Source organism: Talpa occidentalis, unplaced genomic scaffold (genome assembly GCF_014898055.3).
Source record: "Talpa occidentalis isolate TD23 unplaced genomic scaffold, MPIMG_talOcc4v2.1 talOcc4.12, whole genome shotgun sequence".
Classification (NCBI taxonomy): domain Eukaryota; kingdom Metazoa; phylum Chordata; class Mammalia; order Eulipotyphla; family Talpidae; genus Talpa; species Talpa occidentalis.
The window spans coordinates 91,086,543-91,108,322 of NW_023601212.1; the positions used below are offsets into that span (position 1 = coordinate 91,086,543).

General features: G+C 46.8%; 2 protein-coding genes across 3 annotated transcripts in view; one reads left to right on the forward strand and one right to left on the reverse strand.

Annotated features, from left to right (window-relative positions):
* Positions 1–6,929: 6,929 nt before the first annotated feature.
* On the reverse strand, positions 6,930–21,676 carry LDAF1 (lipid droplet assembly factor 1). Of its 2 annotated transcripts, none has more exons than XM_037507478.2 (5): positions 21,544–21,676; positions 18,671–18,864; positions 12,716–12,884; positions 9,752–9,890; positions 6,930–7,793 (listed from the first exon to the last, which is right to left on the reverse strand). In XM_037507478.2, exons 2-5 carry the CDS (start codon positions 18,764–18,766, stop codon positions 7,721–7,723), a joined length of 477 nt encoding a protein of 158 aa, XP_037363375.1. In that variant the 5' UTR covers positions 18,767–18,864; positions 21,544–21,676; the 3' UTR covers positions 6,930–7,720. The 2 variants fall into 2 exon arrangements, with proteins under 2 accessions (XP_037363375.1, XP_037363376.1); XM_037507479.2 differs by lacking the exon at positions 21,544–21,676 and adding an exon at positions 19,792–20,822.
* The window catches only part of DNAH3 (dynein axonemal heavy chain 3), a 134,290-nt gene continuing 133,390 nt past the window's right edge, over positions 20,881–21,780 (forward strand). Inside the window, exon 1 of the mRNA XM_037507475.1 lies at positions 20,881–20,917. The gene's annotated coding sequence lies outside the window, so the exon portion shown is untranslated. The remainder of the gene's footprint in view (positions 20,918–21,780) is intronic.

Sequence of the window (21,780 nt, forward strand, 5' to 3'; positions counted from 1 at the left end):
TACACTGCTGAGGGGATCAGCGGGCAAGGCAGGAGAGGTCTGCCACGCCATGTGGATTTCTCCTTGGCCGGCCGGGGATCGAATCTGCCCTGCAGAGGCTGCGGACATCTTCACAGCGCTGCGCTCAACCCACTGCACCACCAGGGTGGCCCTAAACTAGGACTTTTTAGTAGGAAACAGGTTGTAAAGCTTTTGAATCTGTACATGGTGAGGAGGTGAACATAGAAATGATAAAAGTGTAAATTCTAAAGACTTCTTTCAACCCTCAACTGTGAGTTGTCATACTCTTGGATTTTTCAAAACATTCAAATATTACAGCTACTGGGTCATCTTAGGACACTGTCGGTCTCATTGAATTCTCTACCTTGTCTTCCAATATCCCCTTTACTTCCTAGATCCTTTCATTAGATTGATGTGGTTGAACTCAACCCTGGTATGGGGAAGGAAGTGACTGCACTTACATTGTGTAAAAGTTCTTTCTAGACTAAGGGTCTAAAGTTCAAGTCATCTCATCCAGGTCATTTGGGGCACTGTTTTATAAGGGAATAAGGCATTATTCTGCTAGCAAACTGTAGTGTCTTGGATTCTGACTCCTCTGTGAGGCTACATGTTGGTATGCACATTCTTAAACAAACAAAAAAAAAAAATTGCTGGCCACTTAGTGTCCTGACCCCCTGTTGTAAGTTGAATGATGACCATCTGCAATGTTCCCACACCCCTACCCAGAACCTATCAATACTGTCATTTCTATATTGGCCCTAAATGGACTTTAAGGATGTGACTAAGGGTCTTTTTTTTTTTTTAAAGATTTATTTATTTATTTATTTATACAAACGCTGGGTACAGTCAGAAGCGCAGGAGGGTGAGAGAATTCACCAGAGCCAGAGTGGGGAACAGAACAGGCAGACTGACGAAATACACTGCTGAGGGGAGCAGCGGGCGGCAGGAGAGGTCTGCGCGCCATGTGGGACCCTCGCCGGCGGCCAGGGATCGAACCCGCGCTGCAGAGGCTGCGGGCAGCTTCGCAGCCCAGCGCTCAACCACTGCGCCACCAGGGGAGGCCCTGACTAAGGGTCTTTATGTTTAATTGTCCAAATGGGCCCGATCATGAGGGTCCTTATGAAACAGGCAGGAGGCCACAGCCAAAAACTGTTCCAATGGAAGGAGAAGTCAGAATGATGGGGACACAAGTGGAAACTTTTTGGAAAGTGGGCAGCCTCTAACGTCTGGGAAAGGCAAGGGAATGGAGTCTTTACTAAACCACTGGAAGGAATACAGCTCGAATGCCCCATTTGGTATAGAATTTTCCAGAACTATAAAGTCTGTTTGAGTTAACTCTGTCATAGCAGCAATAGGAAGCTATGCCACCCTCACCTTGTGAAACCATTGTCAAAAATGTGCATTGCACCTTTAGCCCTCGGGTAGCTTTTCCAAGACATTGTATCTTGATGGCAAAGTGGAAGCCTTTTGTCCACAGGTTGGTCTCTTTGTGGAGAGTCAGGATCAGGGTCACCTGGCCTCGAGACTGTCCCAGAGCAGGACTCGGTTCTGGGGTGTGTGCCATAAGTACAGAGGCAGAACTTTGAGAGGAAAGTCGCCCCCCCACCCAAGTCCTCTGCTGTGGAGTAGCTGCTGGGGTGAACACTTGTTGCCATGGTAGCCTGCAATAAGTATAATGAGCAGCTGATGAAAGGCATGTTCTCAACTTCTGAAGGTACACATCTTACTGTACGTGGGGGAGGCAGCCTCATCAGGGAAGGACTGTGTGGGATGAGAGTGAACTCAAATCCACAGAGCGGCTCCTTTATCTAAACTAGTGTTTGCAATCTCCACGATCAGATAGTGATGGGCTATAATTGTAGCACAGATGCCAGGAGGTAGATGAAGGGGATCTGGGATTCTAACAACCAGGCAGTTTGATAGTGGAGGTTGTGGGGGTTGCAGATGGTTTTGTGGGCTGAGGAATACACTCTTTGGAGCTGTGCTTTTCTCCCCTGCCCTATTCTGCTGCTTCACACAGTTGTATGGAATGTGTAGGGCTCTCTAAGAGCTGGGTTTGGGTTCTTGAGCTATGTCTTTCTCACTGTGTAAACTTGGGCAGGTAGAACAATTTTAGGGCCTATTTCCACATGTCTAAAATGAGACTGAAACCTACTTTGAAAGCATGCAAAGGTTTGATAATCAATATATTGGCGTATGTGTTACCCAGTAAGCGTTGGAGCCATCCCCAAACCAAGATAATAAGAGCACTATTCTAGGCCCTTGAATGAAACCTCAAGCACGTTGTGAACACTAGCTGTGGGCCGAATAAAGCTCTGTGCTAGACATGAGGCGATTAACCATGCACATATTTTGTAAAATATACACATCCTGACCACCCCCCCCCCAACTCCCACTAAACTACAATCTTTAAGGACTGGGGACTAAGCATGTTTAGATTCTGTGGGAGACTAAATAACAGCCCCCCCAATATCTAGACCTAACCCCTAGGGCCTGTGAATGTTACCCTCTATGGCAAAAGGGACTTTGCAGACATGATTTAGGTTAAAGATCTTGGATGAGGAAACTATCTGGGTTAGTTATCCAGGTTGGCCCCAAATGTCATCACGATATAAGGGGGATGTGGAAGGAAATTTGACAACAGAAAAGTTTTGTGATGATGGTGTAGAGATTGAAGGAATGTATTTTGAAAATGGAGAAGGGAGTAAAAATACAGGAGGACACCAGAAACTAATAGGAGCAAGGAAGAGGATCCTTTAACCCTAACACCATTAATTGAATGAATTTCAAACTTTTTGACCTCAAAAACCATAACAGAAAAAATCTATACTATTTTTTAACACATGTCATGAAGTGGTCACTGGATGCAAGAGATGCGGGTTCTGGCCCAGGCTCTGCAGACTTACAGTGTGCCCTGGTGTAGGGTAAGGTAAAAAAGTATCAGCTTTTTCTGCCCCTCCACCATTAGGATTGATGATGGATCCCTGCAGTCCTGAATGCAGGCCTGATGATGGGCACCTGGAATAGGTTGTGGGCATATGTAGATGGGATTCACCTGGGCTAAGACTGGGCTTATAAGGGCGGCGTCACAGAGACACTGGCAGAAGCAGAACCACGAGAGGAGCAGAGAACAAGGCCACGAGAAAACCCGGAGAGCCCAGATAGAGTGAAGACTTGCTGGGGGCTGGGAGGCCTGCCAGCCACCTGGCCCCCCCATCACCCCTGCCTGCTGTGTACTTGGTAAATCCCAATAAAAGCCTGCAAAAGCCACTGAGGGCTCCAGGACTCCTCCTTACCCCATCTGCTTGGGTCATAGAGATCCTGCCCCGTGCCCATCCCTGCCACTACACCTGGGTACTCTCTGGGCCTCAGGTTTGGCATCTGAGGATTGGAGAGGACCCCCCGGGGTGTGCTACCCCAGGTGTGGCTGTGGAAGGCTTTTCCTAGGAGTTGATAAGCAATGCAGAAACTCAGAAACTCCTGCTCCCCACCTACAGATTCAGAATCTGCCTTTTAACAGGCCCCCATGCGCGTGCACAGCAGAGCTTAACAAGTACAAGTTTAAACGCTTCCAGCTCCAGGTGCTCTTGAATCTCAATTGAGCCAACTTCAGATCGCCTGGATGTGAGCGCCCTCTACTGGCTCAGAGATCAAACGCTTTCTTTAGCAAATGTCTGCTTTCTTATGCTGTTTTTTCCTATTTTCTTTTTTTAATGAAGTTTTCAATTGTGGCTAGAGCCGCCAGCACCTCAACAGGGATACACTGAACAGGGACTATTAGAGCTTGTGTATGGGGATTTGACTCTCCTTGGAAAACTGGAGGGGAGGGAGGGAGCCAACTATGCCCTCTCCAGCCTGGAGGGCACTACCAGTTGCCATGCAGTTCTTACTGGCGTCTCATCCTTGCCACTTCTGCTTGGACACTAGCTAGTAAATTAAGAGCTGGCCCTTCAGCAAACAGCTTACCTGTTTGCCAGTCCCCCCCCCACCCCACCCCCTCCACTGACCAGGTAAGGGATGGAGATGAGAACAGAATGACCACTCAGAACTGTTGTGAAATGTCAAAGGTGGTAATGGATGTGAATGCTCTTTAAAAACCTGCAAGATTTCACAAATGCGAAGGCTTGTGTTTTCCTGCTGCTGCAGACCTGGCCAGTTCCAGCCCCAGCCCAGCCCAGCCCAGCCCTGCTGTGGCTTCACCTAAAGCTCTTAATTCTCATTATTTGTCTAAATCAGGGCTTATCAACCTCAGAACCATTGGCATTTGGGCCCAAATGATTCCTTTTTGTAGGATGTTGAGTCCCATGCTTGCAGTCCACCCACCAGATGCCAGTAGCTGCCCCAACACACACACACAGACAAAGAGCCATGACAATCAAAAATAGCTCCATGCACCACCAAAGGTCCCTAGGAGGTGGGAGAGTGGGGATAGGAAAATCACATCCAGTTGAGAATTGCTGTAGATTCAGTCTTCTCAGCTGTCCAGGAATTTCTATTTTGTTGTGCTTCACTTTATTGCCATTTGCAGATACTGCTTTTTGTTTCATAAACTGAAGGTCTGTGGCAAAAAGATGACTTGCTGAAGGTACACGTTACTTAACACTTTTTAGCAAAATGGAGTTGTAAGTGAAGACATCTACATTGTTTAGACAGAATGCTACTGCACACTTAACAGCCGACATTATGGTGCAAACAACTCCTGTGAGTGGGAAACCAAAAATGTGTGACTTGCTGTAGGGTAAAGAAAAGTGTCAGGTTTTTCTGCCCTCCCACCATCAGGATAGATGATGGATCCTTGCGGTCCTGAATGCATGCCTGATGGCGGGCACCTGGAGTAGGGTGTGGGCATAGGTAGATGGGATTCACCTGGGCTGAGACTGGGCTTTTAAGGGCGGCGTCATGGGGACGCCAGCAGAAGCCAAGAAGCCAAGAACGAGCAGAAGCTGAGAGAAGGCCGGAGAACCCAGATAGAGTGAAGACTTGCTGGGGGCTGGGAGGCCTGCCAGCCTCCTGGCCCCCCAGCACCCCTGCCTGCCGTGTACCTGGTAATCCCAATAAAAGACCTGCAAAAAAAAACCCCACTGAGGACTCTGACTCCTCCTTTACCTGATCTGCTGGATTAGAAAACCTGCACTGTGGTCATTCCTGCCCTTACACTCGCTTTATTGCTATCTTTGCTGTATTGAGTGATCTGGAACCCAGCCCATATCTATGAAGTTCCTCCCCAAATGAAAGATACAGACATTATTCCCATCCTCAGAGCTCTGGCAGAAAGGTGGTAGGTAGGGAGGAGGGAAGAAAATGAGAAAAAGTGGAGGGGAATAGCAGCACTTTTATGATCATTTGCCTTCATCTCCTGACGACTAAAAGTGCTAACCAAGCATCTGAACCATCAGCAAGTCACGATCTTTTTGCTGGTGGGGGATCTTGTAAAACACTGCAGTATCTGTGAAGCGCAGTAAAAATGAGTCAGGCCTGTCCTGTGTTTACCTCTCTCAGCAGGTAGAGTCTGAGGTGGAGTCGGGATCCTCACCTGTGTTATGCACGCCCTGGTGTAATCCCCTCCTTTCCAGCGTGGGTGGGATCTGTGACTGGTTCCCACCCACAGCACATGGTCACAGTGACCGGGTATGTGTGATCACACCCACATGACTGCATTCATAAGCATGTTATGTCCCTCTCGCCAGGACTCTCCTTGGTGGCTTTGAGGAAGCAAGCTGCCACAGTGTGAGATGATGGGACTTGCTGGGCTTGCAAGTCTCAAGAAACCGGAGGGTGCTGGTGGCCATGCGGCCTTGGGTGTGGGTCCTCCCCCAGCGAGACACAGCCCCAGCGAGACACAGTGCTGTGACTGCAGTCTTTTCAAGGACCCACCTCAGTCGTGCCTGGACCCCTCACATGCCTGTCACCAAATTGTGCGATAATAATAAATGTGTGTCCTTTTAAGCACAGAGTTTGCGGTAAACTTTTACACAGCAACAGATAACAAGTACATGTGTCAAGTGATTCTTACATTAGAAAGTTCGTAGGAGGCCGGGGGTCTTTTCATTCTTGACTACAGAAAACTCAGAACCCATCTGGGTAAATGGCATGGACAGACATGTGGGTTACTCACAAAATATAGCAGATACTTGGCATGAAGGGAAGAAACATTCAATAACAGGAACAGTTAACATTATTGCTCAATGGACTGGCAGGAATATAGTTCTTATTCTCTGATGGGGTGAATCACCTTTAATGTCATGGGATGCATCATGTTTCAGTACCCGATTTTATGCCCTACTGTAGCAGGTGGCAGGCATTTGTTTTTGTCTGCTCTGCAAGTATTCCCTTTTCTTCTAATATTCTCTTGGGGGCCTCCCCATCTCGCTGCATGCCAGTACCCCACAGTCTGTGGAACCAATGGGGCTGACCTATTTCTTCCCATGGCTCCTGAACCCAGGAGCGACCCAGTCCTGCCCTTGGTTCAGCATTTTTCATAGTCTTGCTCCCCCGGCCACTGTGATTGGGCTGGGGTTTCTCACATGACCCAATTTTGTCCAATCAGAGCCAAAGACTGACTATTGTGTGCAATGGAAACCACAGCTTCCTCGCCCAGGAAGAGCTAACTCAAGGCTCAGAGGTCCTGAGCAGTCTGCCTGAAAAAGCAGCTTGCAGAGAATGGTGCCAAGAGAGAAGCCTAATTCTACTCACGCCCTTAGATCCAGCAGTGCCCGAAATCTATCTACATTTGGCTTTTCAGCTGAGTGAAATGAATCCCTCCCTCACCTGCCCCCACCCCAATCTTAAAACCACTTCGAGTTGAGTATCACTAACAACTAAAAATGCCATATTACCCAGGACCTGCCATGAAATTAACAGAAAAGATTAAAAACAGGTCTCCTGTCTAAAGACAGGATATGACGAACTAAAAAAAAAAAGCTCATCTGAATAAATATTTATTTAATAAAATACCACAGAGTATAAACCACTGAAGTAGAAACCCCTTAAGATTTTTAAAAAATGTTATAGAACGTCAGCATTTTCACAAGTTCTTTAAAACAATACAAAAGTATCAAGGGCAAATATTATTCAAAAGAGTAACAGCACTTAACAGTACTCAAAGTGGAAAGAATACCTTCAGACCTTTTCAAAACTGCTCTTGGCCATAAAATTAAGTTTGGATTCTATTTCCAATGTTGTCTGAGCCATTATTCCCAAATGTTGCCAGTCTTTCTGATAAAAAGCTAATAAGGCAGAAGAGCTTGTTCTGTTTTGAATTACCCCCCTCCCTGCCACCTCTTGTTTCAAATGAGTAAAGAAAGTTTTTTTCTCACAGCTTTAAAAAATGAAAAGGAGAAAACAACTCAATACTGCCCCAAACTGGAGCTCTGGACACAAGATATGAGCCTTGGGTAAAGTGGCCAGGCTCTAGGGGTTTGAGATCTGCCAAGGTCAAGTGCACCATGGCAGGGAGGGTGGGAGAGCAAGAGGGGCTGTTGAACCATCTGGGTTGTCTGCCGATTCTCCATGTGAGGGTGGGTCAGCTGACAGAACCGATGCAAGACCACCAAGATCCCCAGCTGTCAACAAGATCCCCGAATTGAGCACTTAAGGAATGTGGAACGGTGAAGAAACTGGAGGGTGCCTCTCTGGAGGGCTGATGACCCAGCTCTGAGTGCTGATCCCAGACTCCTGAGGTGCACGGAGACAGCATCCTTCCTTGCAGTGGTCACTCCTGCTAGAGCCCCTTTAAGTTCACCGACTTCATAGCCTGAGGGCTGTCATCACTGGCAATCTCCTGGGTCAGGGTTCTGTTTGGTGATAAGAGGACATGGTTAGCTTGTGGGCCTCCTTAGACAACAACGTTGAGAGTGTACAGACCTGAATGTGTGGTGTTCTTTGCTGGGTTATTCTTAGTCACTCTTTGCAATCACACCAGATTTGGGGATACACCGCTTTTACACACATGCAAATTAACAAGAGGTTAAAACAACAGAGTTAGGGGCAGGGATTATGGCCTCTCTTCTAAATGGTATCTCGCATTTTCCTCACAACAACCCATGAGCAGGCTGGCACAGGAGCAGCCTAGGTTGCCAGTGTGTTCAAAGTCACACACTGAAGGATGTCAGAGCTGCGACTCAGCCAGACTCCTACCTTCCAATTCTAATTTGTTGGCCACTTCTTGACTTCAACAAACAGAAGGTGGGTTGAGGAAGGAAAAAAATAGGTCTATCTTTTTTAGTCCTTGTGGCAGTAGGCTTCCAAGGGAAGAATGAGGGCATCACTGATGTTAATGTGAGTGGATTTATGGACTAGTTCTCCAAACTGTGGCACACACCAGGGCTTGGTTGACAACACACATTCCCAAGACTCTTCTCCTTGTGGGTTTAACCAAAGAGGCTGAGAAAGCTACAGTTCATATCCCAGCCTCTCCTCCAGCTTAGTCATTTGATCAATTTCCAACCAAGGAAATCGGTTGAGGGAGGATAGGGAGAGGTCTTGGGAAAGATTTCACTTCCTTGATAAAAAGAGTTGCATTCAGCTGATGAGGGAGGACTCATATTTTTTTTCCCCCTCCCATCATCACCTTGAATGTAGTTAGGACAGCTGGAGCTGTGGCAGCTTTTTTGTGGCCATGAAACGACAAACCAATGTACTCAGGGTGGCAAGGCATAAGGTGCTCAATTCATTGATGACACCATGGGGTGACTGTATGAGCCTTGGCTATCTCCAGCTTTTTCTTCTCCAATAAAAACAAACCCGTATTTGTTCAAGTTAGTATTCATTTAGATTTTTTCATTTCTTGCCATCCAAAGCACTCATACCTGATAACAAAAAGTTAGAAGGAAGACTTAACTATTCTTGGATAATGATGTGAGGTGGCTAAGATGCTCTGGTTGTTTTAGGAGATTGAGTTAATTGGAAGTATTAATAATTTATAAGATGTGGTCACTGTACAAAGAGACCCAGGTTCCCTGACTCCCCACTTCTGCAAATCCTGAGAGGCCTTGTGGATTCCCTAACAAAGCAGCATGGATTCCCTTCTCTGAGGCCCATTTTTCTACATGGAATGAGGTCAGTGTATTTTTTACAAAAATCGTTAAGTCGATTTTCATGAGTTTGGCTATTTTTATTTTTCTTCCCTATTGTTGTATGATCTTTTGTATTAGCAGCCAAATTCCATTTGTTTCCTAGAATATAGTGCACAGTTCCTCTTTTTTTCTGTCCTTCTCCCCTCCCTTGTGCTTTGGCTCATTTAACAAAGAAGTTACCTGTTTCTTCAGTTTTAAAGAAATACTAGTGCAAGGGTTTCAAGGTAACAACTATTTTCATAACAGAACATACTATAAATACAGTGTGCCCTCATGCACTTTTCACTCTCATTCTCTCACAGAGTGGAGTTACTTGGAGTGTATGTGGAAAATTTGCATCACTCAATGAACCAATATTGTCCAAATGACCAATGCATGAAGTAACAAAATCATTTATGGTAAGAGACTCATTGAAGGTGCAGGGTGGCCACCATTCCAGATACCGAACCAGCTGGGCCTTGGGCACAAAGCTCCCGCAGGGGTCTTCCCAGTGAGGGTGAAGTGCCACCCCAATGCCCATGAGGGCTGGGAGCTTTAAAGTTCCTTGTAAATTCCCATTTGATGTCTGCCATCATGAGAAACTACGAGAACCATCCCCTCCCCCCGCCCCTAACAATGCTAAGAACTCCCCTGCTAGATGCTGCCTGGAGGCTGGGGAGCTATGGAGATGTACTCACCTGGGAGAAAACCAGTAGTTGATGAGGCTGGAGACCACCAGGCAGGGCACAAGGATTGTCCCCAACATGGCGAGTGACATGAAGCCCAAGCCACAGAGGATACAAAACAGCGAGAGGCCGCCCATGGAGAGGACCAGTCCTAGAGGAGAGAGGGTTAGAAGCATTCCTCTGACACGGGCTGGAAGCTCTCAGACTGGGTCACTGTGTTTGGAATGGAGGATTCCAGCATCACTTAAAAAGGAGATGATCTAACTGAGTGGGCATCCCCGCAGCTTCCTCAGGCCCCCCATTCCCAACAGCATTACGCTTGGACAGCTCGGTTCATTTTTGTCACTGGTGATGCCCATGGGAGGTTGAATTTGAGGCCCCCTCTCATCTTCAAGGTTGGGGATGGGCTCCCCAGTGGAATGTTCTAGGAGTTAATCAAGACAGTAATGGGGGAGATAAATCACCTCTAATGATTCTATAATTTATACTTAACAACCACCTGCATGATCTGTCTGTATAAAGGCAATGCAGCTAAATGAAGTGGAATCTAAATGTAGCTTCTGATTATATCCTTTATAAGGCAGGCTGGTATTAACTTACCAATTAGATATTAGTGGCTATCACACGCCGATCATCACATCTGATCGGTCATTTTACCCACCATTAAATCATTTTAATGGGAATATTAATGAAATACCATCAGCTAAATTGCCAGTACAGTTTTCATGATGTGGGACCCTGGGGAAAGGGAGGGAACAGCAAAAGGCACACAGGAAAGAACATGGACTTTCATGGCAGACGTGCCTGAACCTCATCCTGGTTAAGTCACTTGGTGTGTGATGCTGGGCCTCTTGGAGCTCTAGCCTAACTCATCTATAAACAGGGTACAGGGTACAGGGTCCCTGGTGGTGCAAGGGGTTAAGTCTCAGCACTATGAAGCTCTCTGCAGCCACCACAGCACGAGTTCAATCCCTGACCAGGGAGCTGACCCACATAATGAGGCAGGCCTCTCCTGTCTTGCCTGCTGCTCCCCTCAGCAGTGTGTTTCAGTAGATCTGCCTGTTCTGTTCCCCACTCTGTCTCTGATAAATCTTCTCACTGCTGCCCCCCACCCTCTGCACCTCTGACCTACACCTCAGTTCTTGTATGCATAAGTAAATAAATCTTTTTTAAAAAATAAACAGGGTCTAATAATAATGGCCTCTGGGCCTCCCCTGGTGGCGCAGTGGTTAAGCGCTGGGCTGCAAAGCTGCCCAGCCGGTTAGAACCTCTGCAGCACCGGTTAGAACCCCGGCCGCCAGCGAGGGTCCCACATGGTGCGCAGACCTCTCCTGCTGCTCCCGCTGCTCCCCTCAGCAGTGTATTTCGTCAGTCTGCCTGTTCTGTTCCCTGCTCAGGCTCTGGTGAATTCTCTCACCCTCCAGCGCTTCTGACTGTACCCGGTGCTTGTATACATAAATAAATAAATCTTTAAAATAATAATAATAATAATAATGGCCTCTAAGTGTTGACATGACAAGTAAATGACTTGACTATCAAAAATGGTAGTTTTTGTCTGCTCAGCACATTCCCTTGCCTTCCTCATACCAAAATCCCTCTTTTCAATATAGAACTGATAACATGGCAAATGCTGTCAGGTTTACAGCCTTCCCTGGGCATGGGAATAGACAAACAGCCAGTGTCCATCTCCATGGCCACAGGGACAGTTTCAGGGCTGGCCCCTGAAAAAAGGAGAAAAACAGAAAACATGAAGAGATGTGGTAGATTTTTAAATTCCTTCAAGGAAATCTTTTAAATTCCTAGACCCATGGTTTTCAAAGTGTGGCCAACCACCATTATAGCAGAACCAGATGCATCAGGGAGGCTTGTTGAAAATTTAGACAAAAAGTCTGGACCCACTCTAGACTTTAAACAACTTCTGGATGAGGCCTAGGAGTCTGCATTTTCTAAAAAGCAAGTAACACTTAGGTATACACAAGTTCAAGACCCACTGATTTACACACTGTGCCCATGCTGTTCATCTTCTCCACAAAGGCCTTTCTTTGCATGATACGACCAAAATGTGGTGGCTCTCTTCTTTCTTTCTAAGTTTACTTTTGCTATTGCACTCATTTATTTGACATCTCTCTGTCAATATTTACCAGAACAACATTGCCAGATGGCATTTGGCTCCTGCATCCCCTCCTCCAAGTATAAAACACCTTCTTCACAGTCCCTGGGGCAGAGAAACCACCTTGGGGGCCCATAGCTCTGGGAAGCCAAAGAATGAGTCAGAGGGGACCCCCTGACCAATGATAACCACCTCTTTGGCTTGTTGTAGCTTGTCATTTGTGATTTTTTTTTTTTTGTGGGACCCTCGCCAGTGGCTGGGAAACAAACCGGCGCTGCAGAGGCTGCGGGCAGCCTCGCAGCCCAGCGCTCAACCGCTGCGCCACCAGGGGAGGCCCTGGTTTGTGATCTTATTTGAAAAGGCAAACTGAGCCAATCAGATCTGCTTCCTCAGTAATTTTAACTTAGCAAAGCCAGGAGAAGTGACTGTCAGCAGTGGGACTTTAGTACCCTGTAGTTTGCAGGTGCCCAGTAATTAGTGGTGGGTGAAAGGCCTTCCTGTTTAATGACAGTAGTGAGCATCCATGGAGAATATACTTTGTGCCACAGATGGTGCCAAGCACTTTCTGGAACTATAGGTTTCAATCCTTACAACCACCCTTTGAGACAGAATTTTACATCCCTGTTTATACATGAGTATTTTGAGGTTCTAATAGAGGAACTAACTTGCCCAAAATGGCACTGGTGGAAGTAGAACACTGATGTGGAGACCAGAGTCCATGTTTTAACTACTCTGATAAGTTGCCTGGTTGCTGTGACTTTGACAAGAACAGGAAGCTCTGATAAGAGTGGCAGATGTCCAATAAATACTGTCCTCCCAGTATTTATTGGGAGCCATTTTCCAGGTGTGAATAACTGAGCAGGTACCTTCTAGTAGTATGACTCCCACCAAAGCAGCCAGGGAGGCAAGCAATGTGAGAAACAGGAAGAATCCAAGAGGAACAGCCATCACAGCAAGAAACACCAGCACAGCGAGGGTCAGGAAAGGGTGCCGGTCCAGGTATTGACCCACCGGAGACTTCATAAAGGCGACCACCTGTGGGCAAAGGACAAAGAGCCAGACTGAAGCTACATCTGCATCCCATGCTGAGGAGCCACTTGAGCAGGAAAGCCTGCGGTGAGGCAGCTCCTCCGCAGTCAACCCATTAATCCTCCCAAGACAGGAGTCACCCGGCAACAGCTTTAGGCAGCCGTGGCAGGTGGCGCGTGTGAGGGCCCACCCAAGCTCAAGTCCAGTAAAAAGATGTGCTCCTGTCTCTACCATTGACCACACGCCTTCTTGGAAGACCCTCAACATATGTGTGCACAGGTGTGATGTGCAAACAACGTGCCCCCAACTTCACAGCTGGTGTCTCCATAGCTGAGGTGCCTGAGGCACAGAGAGGTGAAGCCCTGGACCTGCTCACCACCTGTGAGCATGTCAGAAAGGTAGACTCGCCGTCTGCTGAATCAGATTCTGCTTTTTAACAAGACCCCCAGGTGATCTGTACATAACACAAGACCCCCAGGTGATCTGTACATAACATTTGAGAAACAGTTGACTAAATGTCTTGACGGGAGTCACTCTACGCGGCAAAATCCAAGCACTCAAAGTTGGGCCCTTTAGTCTGAATGGCAGCAATAGTTGCCACCTCATGAGAAAAAAAATGTATTTTTATGTCATCAGCCTGCATCAGGCTGATTTTATGTCATAGCGCTGCATCAGGCCACAGTTTCTTGACGATTGCAAGAGCATGTAATAAGTTATCTTCCCGCACCAAGCAAAAGGGATTTTTGGATCTGGCTCAGAGGAGGAGGGCTGCCTTTTAGTATGTTCCTGTCATTTACATAACTGCATAATTTTGGGGGTACAACATCTACCTCCATATGTGCACGTGCTTCAAGGGCTGCCTTGAAGCAGAGCTGAGCCAGGGCAACCCCACATGGATGGGCTGACCCTCTTGGTAGGCCCCATGCTCTCTTTCTCCTCAGGAACTGGCTTGCCAGTTCCTGTTCCCTTGAACGTTTCCAGAACTTTTCCCCATCTACTCTGGTCCTTCCTGTGTCTCATTCCTTAGGATCTTGAAGGCCAGAAGTAGAAATGAAGGTTTAATTCAAGCTGCAATGATCACAGACTAATTGGAACATACCTGCCTTCTAGAAACAGTTGTTCACCCATGTGATTCCAATGGTGGGAATTTACAATGTTATTTCAATAAAAAAAATTTTTTTTGATGATGAGAATTTAGGGGCAAGTGGGAAAGGCTGCTCCACAAGGCGGCAGCCTTCTGTCTGGGGCTCCAGCCTTGCCTCCTGAAGAGAACTCTGAGGCAGGACAAGTCTCACAGCTAGGCCAAAGAACACACAGGTTGCATTCCATGGCTGGCAGCATTGCCTTGGCTACTCCTTTCTAACAAAAGCTCCCAAGGAGGAGGTTATTCAGCTTCTCTATCCAGAGGTGACTGTCCCCAGGAAAGGCCTCTGGGCAGGTATTCTCTAGCATCTGAGTCCAGTGAGATGCTCCTGTTAGGGTGGCTGAAGCTAAGAGGTGAGAGGGAGGCAGATGAGCTAATACAGGAGAAGGAGCCCCAGGGATGGGATCCCCCAGCTGTCTCGGATCTTGACTGCTTTCCAACTCTGGTCCATTGAATTCTTACATGCCCCAGGTGGCATCTGCCAGGCTGAACTGTTCTTTCAGATCCTCACAATCAAGAGACCCAGAATCCTCAGTGAGGGGAGCAATGAGGTGGGGATACCAGGATGCCAGGCCTGGCTTTTCCCAGGGCTCCCTAGTAGTGAAGTCCCATGTGGCCACTCAGCACTTAAAAGGTGGTTACTGTGACTCATAAACTGCATTTTTAATTTAACTAAAAAACTGGTATTTGAACAAAGAAATGAACTATAAGGCCAAATTAGCAGTTACCAGAAGGGAAAGGATGAAGGGGGGTGGGGCTCAATCAGGTATAGGAGTAAATTGTGTGGTAAAGGATAAAACTGGACTTTTAGTGGTGAAATAAATGTAGTATATTCAAATATTTATAATGATGCACATCTGAAAATTATACAATGTTACAATGCATTGTTACTTCAATAAATTTTTTTTAAAAAACTCTTAGAAGTTATGAGATAGTGACTACACTTTTAACTTTTTAATACTTTTATCAAAATGACCATTTTGTAGATGAAAGGATTGGTGCGGTAGTAGACAATGTAAAATTAAGGTTACACAAAGATAAAAAATGAAAATAAATAAGTGAATAACTACTGACTTCGGATTCAGTCATTGGGAATTTTTATCTACATTTCAAATAAATCAGATATGTTTCAAATAAGTTTTTCACTGTAAATTTTATGAAATTTGAACAGAGATGTAGAATTTCTAGTGGACACAAGCATCTGAATTCGAATGTACACTAAGTATATTAAAAAATGTAAAATATCTCATCCATGGCTTTTTTATATAACTGCATGTTGAAATTATATTGCTTTGTAGATACTGGGTTATTTAAAATATACTAAAATTAATTTCACCTGCTTTTACATTTGTTAATGTGACTATGATAAAATTTTAATTATACAAGGCTCGCATACTTTCATTGAAAAGCGTTCATTTAAACCTTATCCAGGATAATTAAAAAAAATAATATAATATACTTTATCCAGGAAAAAAACCACCACTCAGGGAGCAAACTAGAGCATTTGAACTGGACTGTGATATAATCAAAGGGATAATCTAAGAAGGTGAAGCTGCCAGTCGTATCTGGAAGATGTGCAGGAAATCAGGCATGAGACACTGATAGTCAAATCCAGACTGACAGAGAAAAATCAATAGCACTGGGGAGTTTGGCATGCGGACCAAGGAGGAGAAAAGCCAGATGGTTCTGCTTCCAGTCCTTAAGGAATCTACTTGTTCTTGGCTTCTTGGGTCTGAGCCACACAGCCCTCCTCCCCCCCCCAAAAAAGAAAAAGAAAGAAAGAAAGTCATTCAGATATGCAGAGACCATTTTAAGAGGCACAGTGTGAAGCCCAGCAATTAACTTTCCCCAGGAAGGGAATAAAGACCCTGCAGGGGCCAGTCAGCCACAGAAGGGGAGGACAGGATTCACTTATGCCTCATAATAGAGAACATTCATTAAACGTTCAGGTGCCAACCACTCTCTCAAGTGCTTTCACTGAATTCCCTCATTTATTTCTCCCTACAATGCTAGGAGGAACAACTTAACATTTTGTAAATCTAGGGGAACAGAACACAGCAATTAACTTTTCATTCTCAAGGCAACAGGGGGGACAGGGGAGAATGGAGAGTAGGCGAGTTTACTATGTAGTAACTGCAGTAAAAGTGCAGTAAAGTGCCCTGCCCTTTACCATCGCCAGCCAAGAAGCGGCACACGTTGTCCCACCTAGACTTTCTGGTGCTGCAGTGAAGAACCCAGGGACACCAGGCTGGGAGAGCCTGCCCGCTGCCGTGCCGGGCTCTGTCAAGCCTGGAAGAGCACCTCAGTATTTAAGGACATGAAATCTCCATCTGGAACTATTCAGGAGACAGGCCCTGCTGTCAGAATGCAAGAGATAATCAGGTCTTTGGCTACCAGAGGGGAGAAGAGAATCATACTGTTAGGAAAAGGATGTCCCAAACAAATTCCATATAGGCTTTGTGGACTCCACCCCCACCCCAGGTCAAAGCCAAAGACACTGGGAACTCCAAATCCCATCACCACCCAAGGGAAGGTGGCTGGGACCTGAGGGTGGGGTTAAGCAGCCAGGTGGATACAAAAGGCAGACACGTGGGCTTTGGGGATCCCCCATTTTTGGGCTCTCCACCAGCTCGCAGCGTCCGGCCAGCTCTGAGAGTGACTTTGGGTTTCCAGGTCGTCGGATCGGGTAGGACGCATTAAAGACTTTATTTCCCTATTTTCTCCCTGAGTTGTACATTTTCCTTATTTCCTTTTCTCTTGTAAATAAACCTTTTATTAACCCTTTTGTGTGTGTCTGTAGTGGAGTATTCATAAGTCCCTTTAAAGCGCGCGGGTGAGGACCCACAGCCAGGAACCCGTTTAATATCGGGGTTGCTCTATAACAATATCACACATCAAAGAATCAAAGATGCTGTGTGAAGTTTTCTCCACCATGACTATGCCTGGGTGCCCACTCGAATGTGACTCAGTGGTGCTGGGGAACCCGTGAATGTGATTCACAGGTGCTGGGGCACTAGTTCAAAAACATCCTTTATGGCAGGAAAGGTCCAGCATGAGCGAAAGTATTTTGCCACAGGTCATCCAGATAAGGAGATGACATGGGGAGGGAGGGCATCCGCCCGGTCCAGGCTTCACCTCTCCTCCTCTTCTGTGAAAATGGCACCCTCTCAGAGCAGTGAGAGCCCCGGCCCACCTGCCAGCCCCTCAGCCACAGGTGAGCAGGTGAAGCTGGTCAAACAGATTCTTGTTTCTAGGAACTGGCACTCCCAGACCAGACCCTTCAGAGGGCTTCAGCTGGAGTGAGCTGGGAAGTCATGTCTGCCCATGTGAATGGGACAGCCAAAGAAGTCAGGCTGCCAAGAGAGGCGAGTGACACAGACACACAAGAAAAAGCTACGACGAGACAGAACATGGGCCATGACAGGGCAGGCTGACTGTTAGCTCTGAGCCCAACCACCTGACAGACCCAGGTTCTGTACCCACCTGAGGCTCAGCCCTCCACTTCCCACCCTTGGCCTCAAAGATGGCTTCCCTGCTCCCGAAGTCCTGGCAGGTGCCTCCATTTGTGTGTTTGTTGGCTGGAGCTATTTTGAGCAGGTTTCTAACTCTCTGAGTTTAAAAGTAAGACAGTTAAGATCTGACAATGCATTTCCGAGAGTTCCGAGAAGAGATGATGACTTTGTTTCACACACTTGGAAGCCCATCTGTTCTTATCTGGAATTTAAAGGGCTTATTAACATCTGAGGAAAAGTGAAAAATCCCAGGGGTGGGAGGATGGGGAAGAAATCATCTAAATATTCCAGAAAAAAAGGAAAGCTATGTGAATTATAACAAGGCGATCTGCGAGGAGGTTCTATGGCACTTCATAAGGAGAAACAGCACTCTACGATATCAAGCCAAAGTAAAGAGAACTACATCTGCCATGATTATAGCCACTACATATAAAAATTATATATCATCATCATGACCACCTCTGGATTTGTTAGTGGCAGGTATCCAGGAGATTTGCTTTCTTTTTTCTTCCAATATCACTCTCTTGAGTTGTTAATAAAATTAATATTAATTCCTTCAATTAATACAATAAAAAATATTTAAAGGAACCACTCTACCTCAGGATAATTTGGAGATCAGGAGTTTGCCAACTAATAATCTGCTCCATCAGTATGGGAGCTGGCTGGCCTGGAAGTCATCTAGGCCAAAGCTATCCTAGGGACTAGAGCTGAGGTTCTCAGAAGTGAAGAAATGCCCAGAAGCCAGACTTCATATGCTTAGAAATGCCTCCACCTCAGACAGTGGATGTGAATACTAAATAAGACATACCAAATGCCTGGCACGGTGCTTGGCATATAGAGATGTTATGCAAAGAGTCTCCAGGAATTAGCCTCCATGACTTAGAGGTAGTTTGTAAGTCTGTCTTCTCTCCTCTCCTCCATTCTACTGCCTGGAACGTGGTATGATGGCTGATGTTCTAGAAGCCACCTTGGACAGTGAGTCTAAAGGTCACAATTTGGACATAGTGTGGTGGTAAGTCAGAAAGATTCCCAAGCTACCTCCCAATTTATTCTACTTGAGAGAGACATAACTTTCTGTAGCATTTAAGCTAGAGTCATTTAGCAATTTTCCGTTATATGTAATGATTGGAACTGACCTTTGAGTTACCCTGGATGAACTCCATCAGCAAGGATAACTTCCTCTGCAGCTCTTGCAATTCTTTTGAGGCGCTTGGGGGCTCCTCTTTCTCCATCCTGAAAGCTATTTCAGTCACTTTAGGGATTACTTCTTCTACCAATACTCTTTCCGTTGTAGGGCACACTGGAATCTTTCATGTCATCTGGTCTCTTGCTGTCATTGGTTAAAACATAAAGTATCTTAAGCCACTAATGCTGTTCACTAACCAGTTCAACAGGAGCTTTTACTACCCTCATACACTAAAGGTGGGCGTGCAGGTGGAGGGCAAGCTGCAATAACTACTAAAATTTCAATTTGCACATACCTTGACCCAACAATTTATTTTCTAGGAATAGAAAGGAAATAAACAGGAATGTCAAAACATAAAAAAAGTTGAGCATCACATTACTGTTTATAATATAGAATAGTAAAAACACTTGAAAGACACTAACTCCACTAGTAGGAAATTGGTTATTGTACAGTCATTAAAATGATAATGTGGTTATTTAGTAACATGAAAACATCTATGAAAAGTGAAAAAAAAATACTCCATAAAATTATATTAAAAATATAGTAAATAGGGTCTCCCGGGTGGCGCAGCGGTTGAGCGCTGGGTTGCAAAGCTGCCCGCAGCCTCTGCAGCGCCGGTTCGGTCCCCAGCTGCTCCCCGGCCACCGGAGGAGGGTCCCACATGGTGCGCAGACCTCTCCTGCCGCCCGCTGCTCCCCTCAGCAGTGTACTTCATCAGTCTGCCTGCTCTGCTCCCCGCTCTGGTTCTAGTGAATTCTCTCGCCCTCCCGCACTCTGACTGTACCCAGTGCTTGTATAAATAAATAAATGAAAATAAATAAATCTTTAAAAAAATATATAGTAAATATATCAAACATGTATCTTTATGTTTAGGTATATATGTCCTACAAGGACATATAACATAATGACATTATCTCAGGGAGCTGATATTTTTTAGCCTAAAGTGCTAAAAGAATATACAAGAAAGCTAGAAAGCTGAAGACACTATTTCAAATACCACTGCTTCTCTCCCCCAAGAAGGCCTTTCTCAAACAACAGAGACCTTGGCCCATTTCTTTGTTTACTACTCACATGAAACAGGTTGGCTCCCAATTTCATTTTGCCATCAATCATTTTTTTATCTTCTTGTGTAAGTCTCTTTCCCCTAACAAGTGAGGAGCCTCAGGGAATTTCCAGGACTGTTCTAACCTCCCATAATTATTTTTAATCAAAGCAATTTGTTAAATTAGGTATCTATTTGGCCCTTCTTGGATTTTCATATAAACAAACACATCTTTCTTATTTTATATTTCCCAGAACAACTGTGGGCTGGACAGAAGAGAGATGTTTTCTATTTCTCCCTTGTAAATGATCTCCTGACCTATATAGTACAAATGCCTAGAAGATTCTGTTACAGTGGACAAAAATAGCAGAGCGCCTCACATTTATTTACCATGTTGAGTATCCCACAAGTTGATGTGAGTTACTGGGGGTGAACTAGTACCTACAGGTCTAGTATGCAAATTAAAGCACATTTTAATCACCTCGGCTAAAGGTCTTCTACTACAATCCCTTTAGTGAAAACAGGAACCCCTTGGACAGGAGCGGATTAACCTCTCCACCTGCATATTCTGCCTTGGAAGCTGCACTTGGCATTGAACTTGAATTTGGGATGTTCCCAGCACTCTTCTCTGCAGCAGGCAGAAACAAGTCCAGCTCCCCTTACAGGTGTCCTGGGGCCTGGGAAAGTCAAGAGTGCCCGGACTGGTTTGGGGAGTTGGACCTGGGCAAGCCTGGGAAGAATGCCATTGCTCCAGTCATCAATTTGTTAAATTAGGTATCTACTTAGCCCTTTCTTGGATTTTCATGTAAACAAACACATCTTTCTTATTTTATGTTTCCCAGAACAACTGTAGGGCTGGACAGAGAGATATTTTCCATTCCTCCCTTTGCAGTTTGATCTCCTGACCTCAGTAGTACAAATGCCTAAAGGATTCTGTTCCAGGGGACAATGCCCAGATGCCCGATCACCCTCTCGTGGGAGGGGTTTCCCCAAGCATTGAGAAGTCGCGTTAAGCCCACGCAGCCCACAAGTCCAGTGCTTGCTCAACGCCTGGAGAGAACAACCACTCGGCCCCTCCCTTTCCAAGCTCCCCAAAACTTCCCCGCAAACGGCTCCCCCAACGTTCCAGCTGGGAGGCGGAGGTGTAGCACCTCGGTAGGTGGATGGGAACAGCGGGACGCCTCGGCCCGGCTCCCCCAGACGCCTCTTCCCTGCCGGACCCCGGTCTTTCAGTGTCTGACGACGACGAGGGGGTGCAGGAGCCCAGTCCGGGGGGACCCGAGGAGAGAGTCAGAGGGAGTGATGCAGATGGAGAGGGGCCCCGCGCCCGAGGGGGCACAGAAGCAGACGTGGAAGTTCAGGGGGGAGTCGAGTACCCCGTTATTAATTAGGAGAGGAAAATCCGCCTTTGGTACTTGGAGTCTCTGCAGGGACGGGGAAGGGGGTTCTCGGTGGAGAAGGCCCCGGTGGAAGGAGGTGCCCATTTTCATGATTCCTGGAAAGGGGTTAAGAGACCCCCCAGCCAGTCTCCCCAGGAAGAGCGGGGTCTCCGTGGGGTGGGGGAGGGTAGCAATCCTGTTACCAAAACTAGCGGTAGGGCAGTGCGGGCGGCGCAGGCCCCAGGGCCTGGGGGATGACTCCCCTCACTACCCCGCCGCGGACAGGCCCACAGGCCGGGGACCCCGATCCAGGCTCCACCCGCCGATCCCGAGTTCCTGCTTGCCCCGCCCGGGGAGGGGGTCTCGCCGGCCTGGGTTCCCAGCACCAACGCGGGCTCTCACCTGGTCCCGGCAGCCGCGCTGCCCCGGCATTAGCCTGCCGCGTGAAGGGAGGCGCAGGAGACAGGAGGGGGTCACTGCGGCCAGGACCCCACCGGAGCCAGTTTCCTCGGGCCGGCGCGGCCGCCTACCTCCGCCCAGGCCCCGCCCCTGACATTGGCCCCGCCCCTAGAGCCCGCCCCCAGGCCGAGGGCTCCGCCCCTCGGACTCGAGACCCGCCCCCTCAGCTCCGCCCCTCGG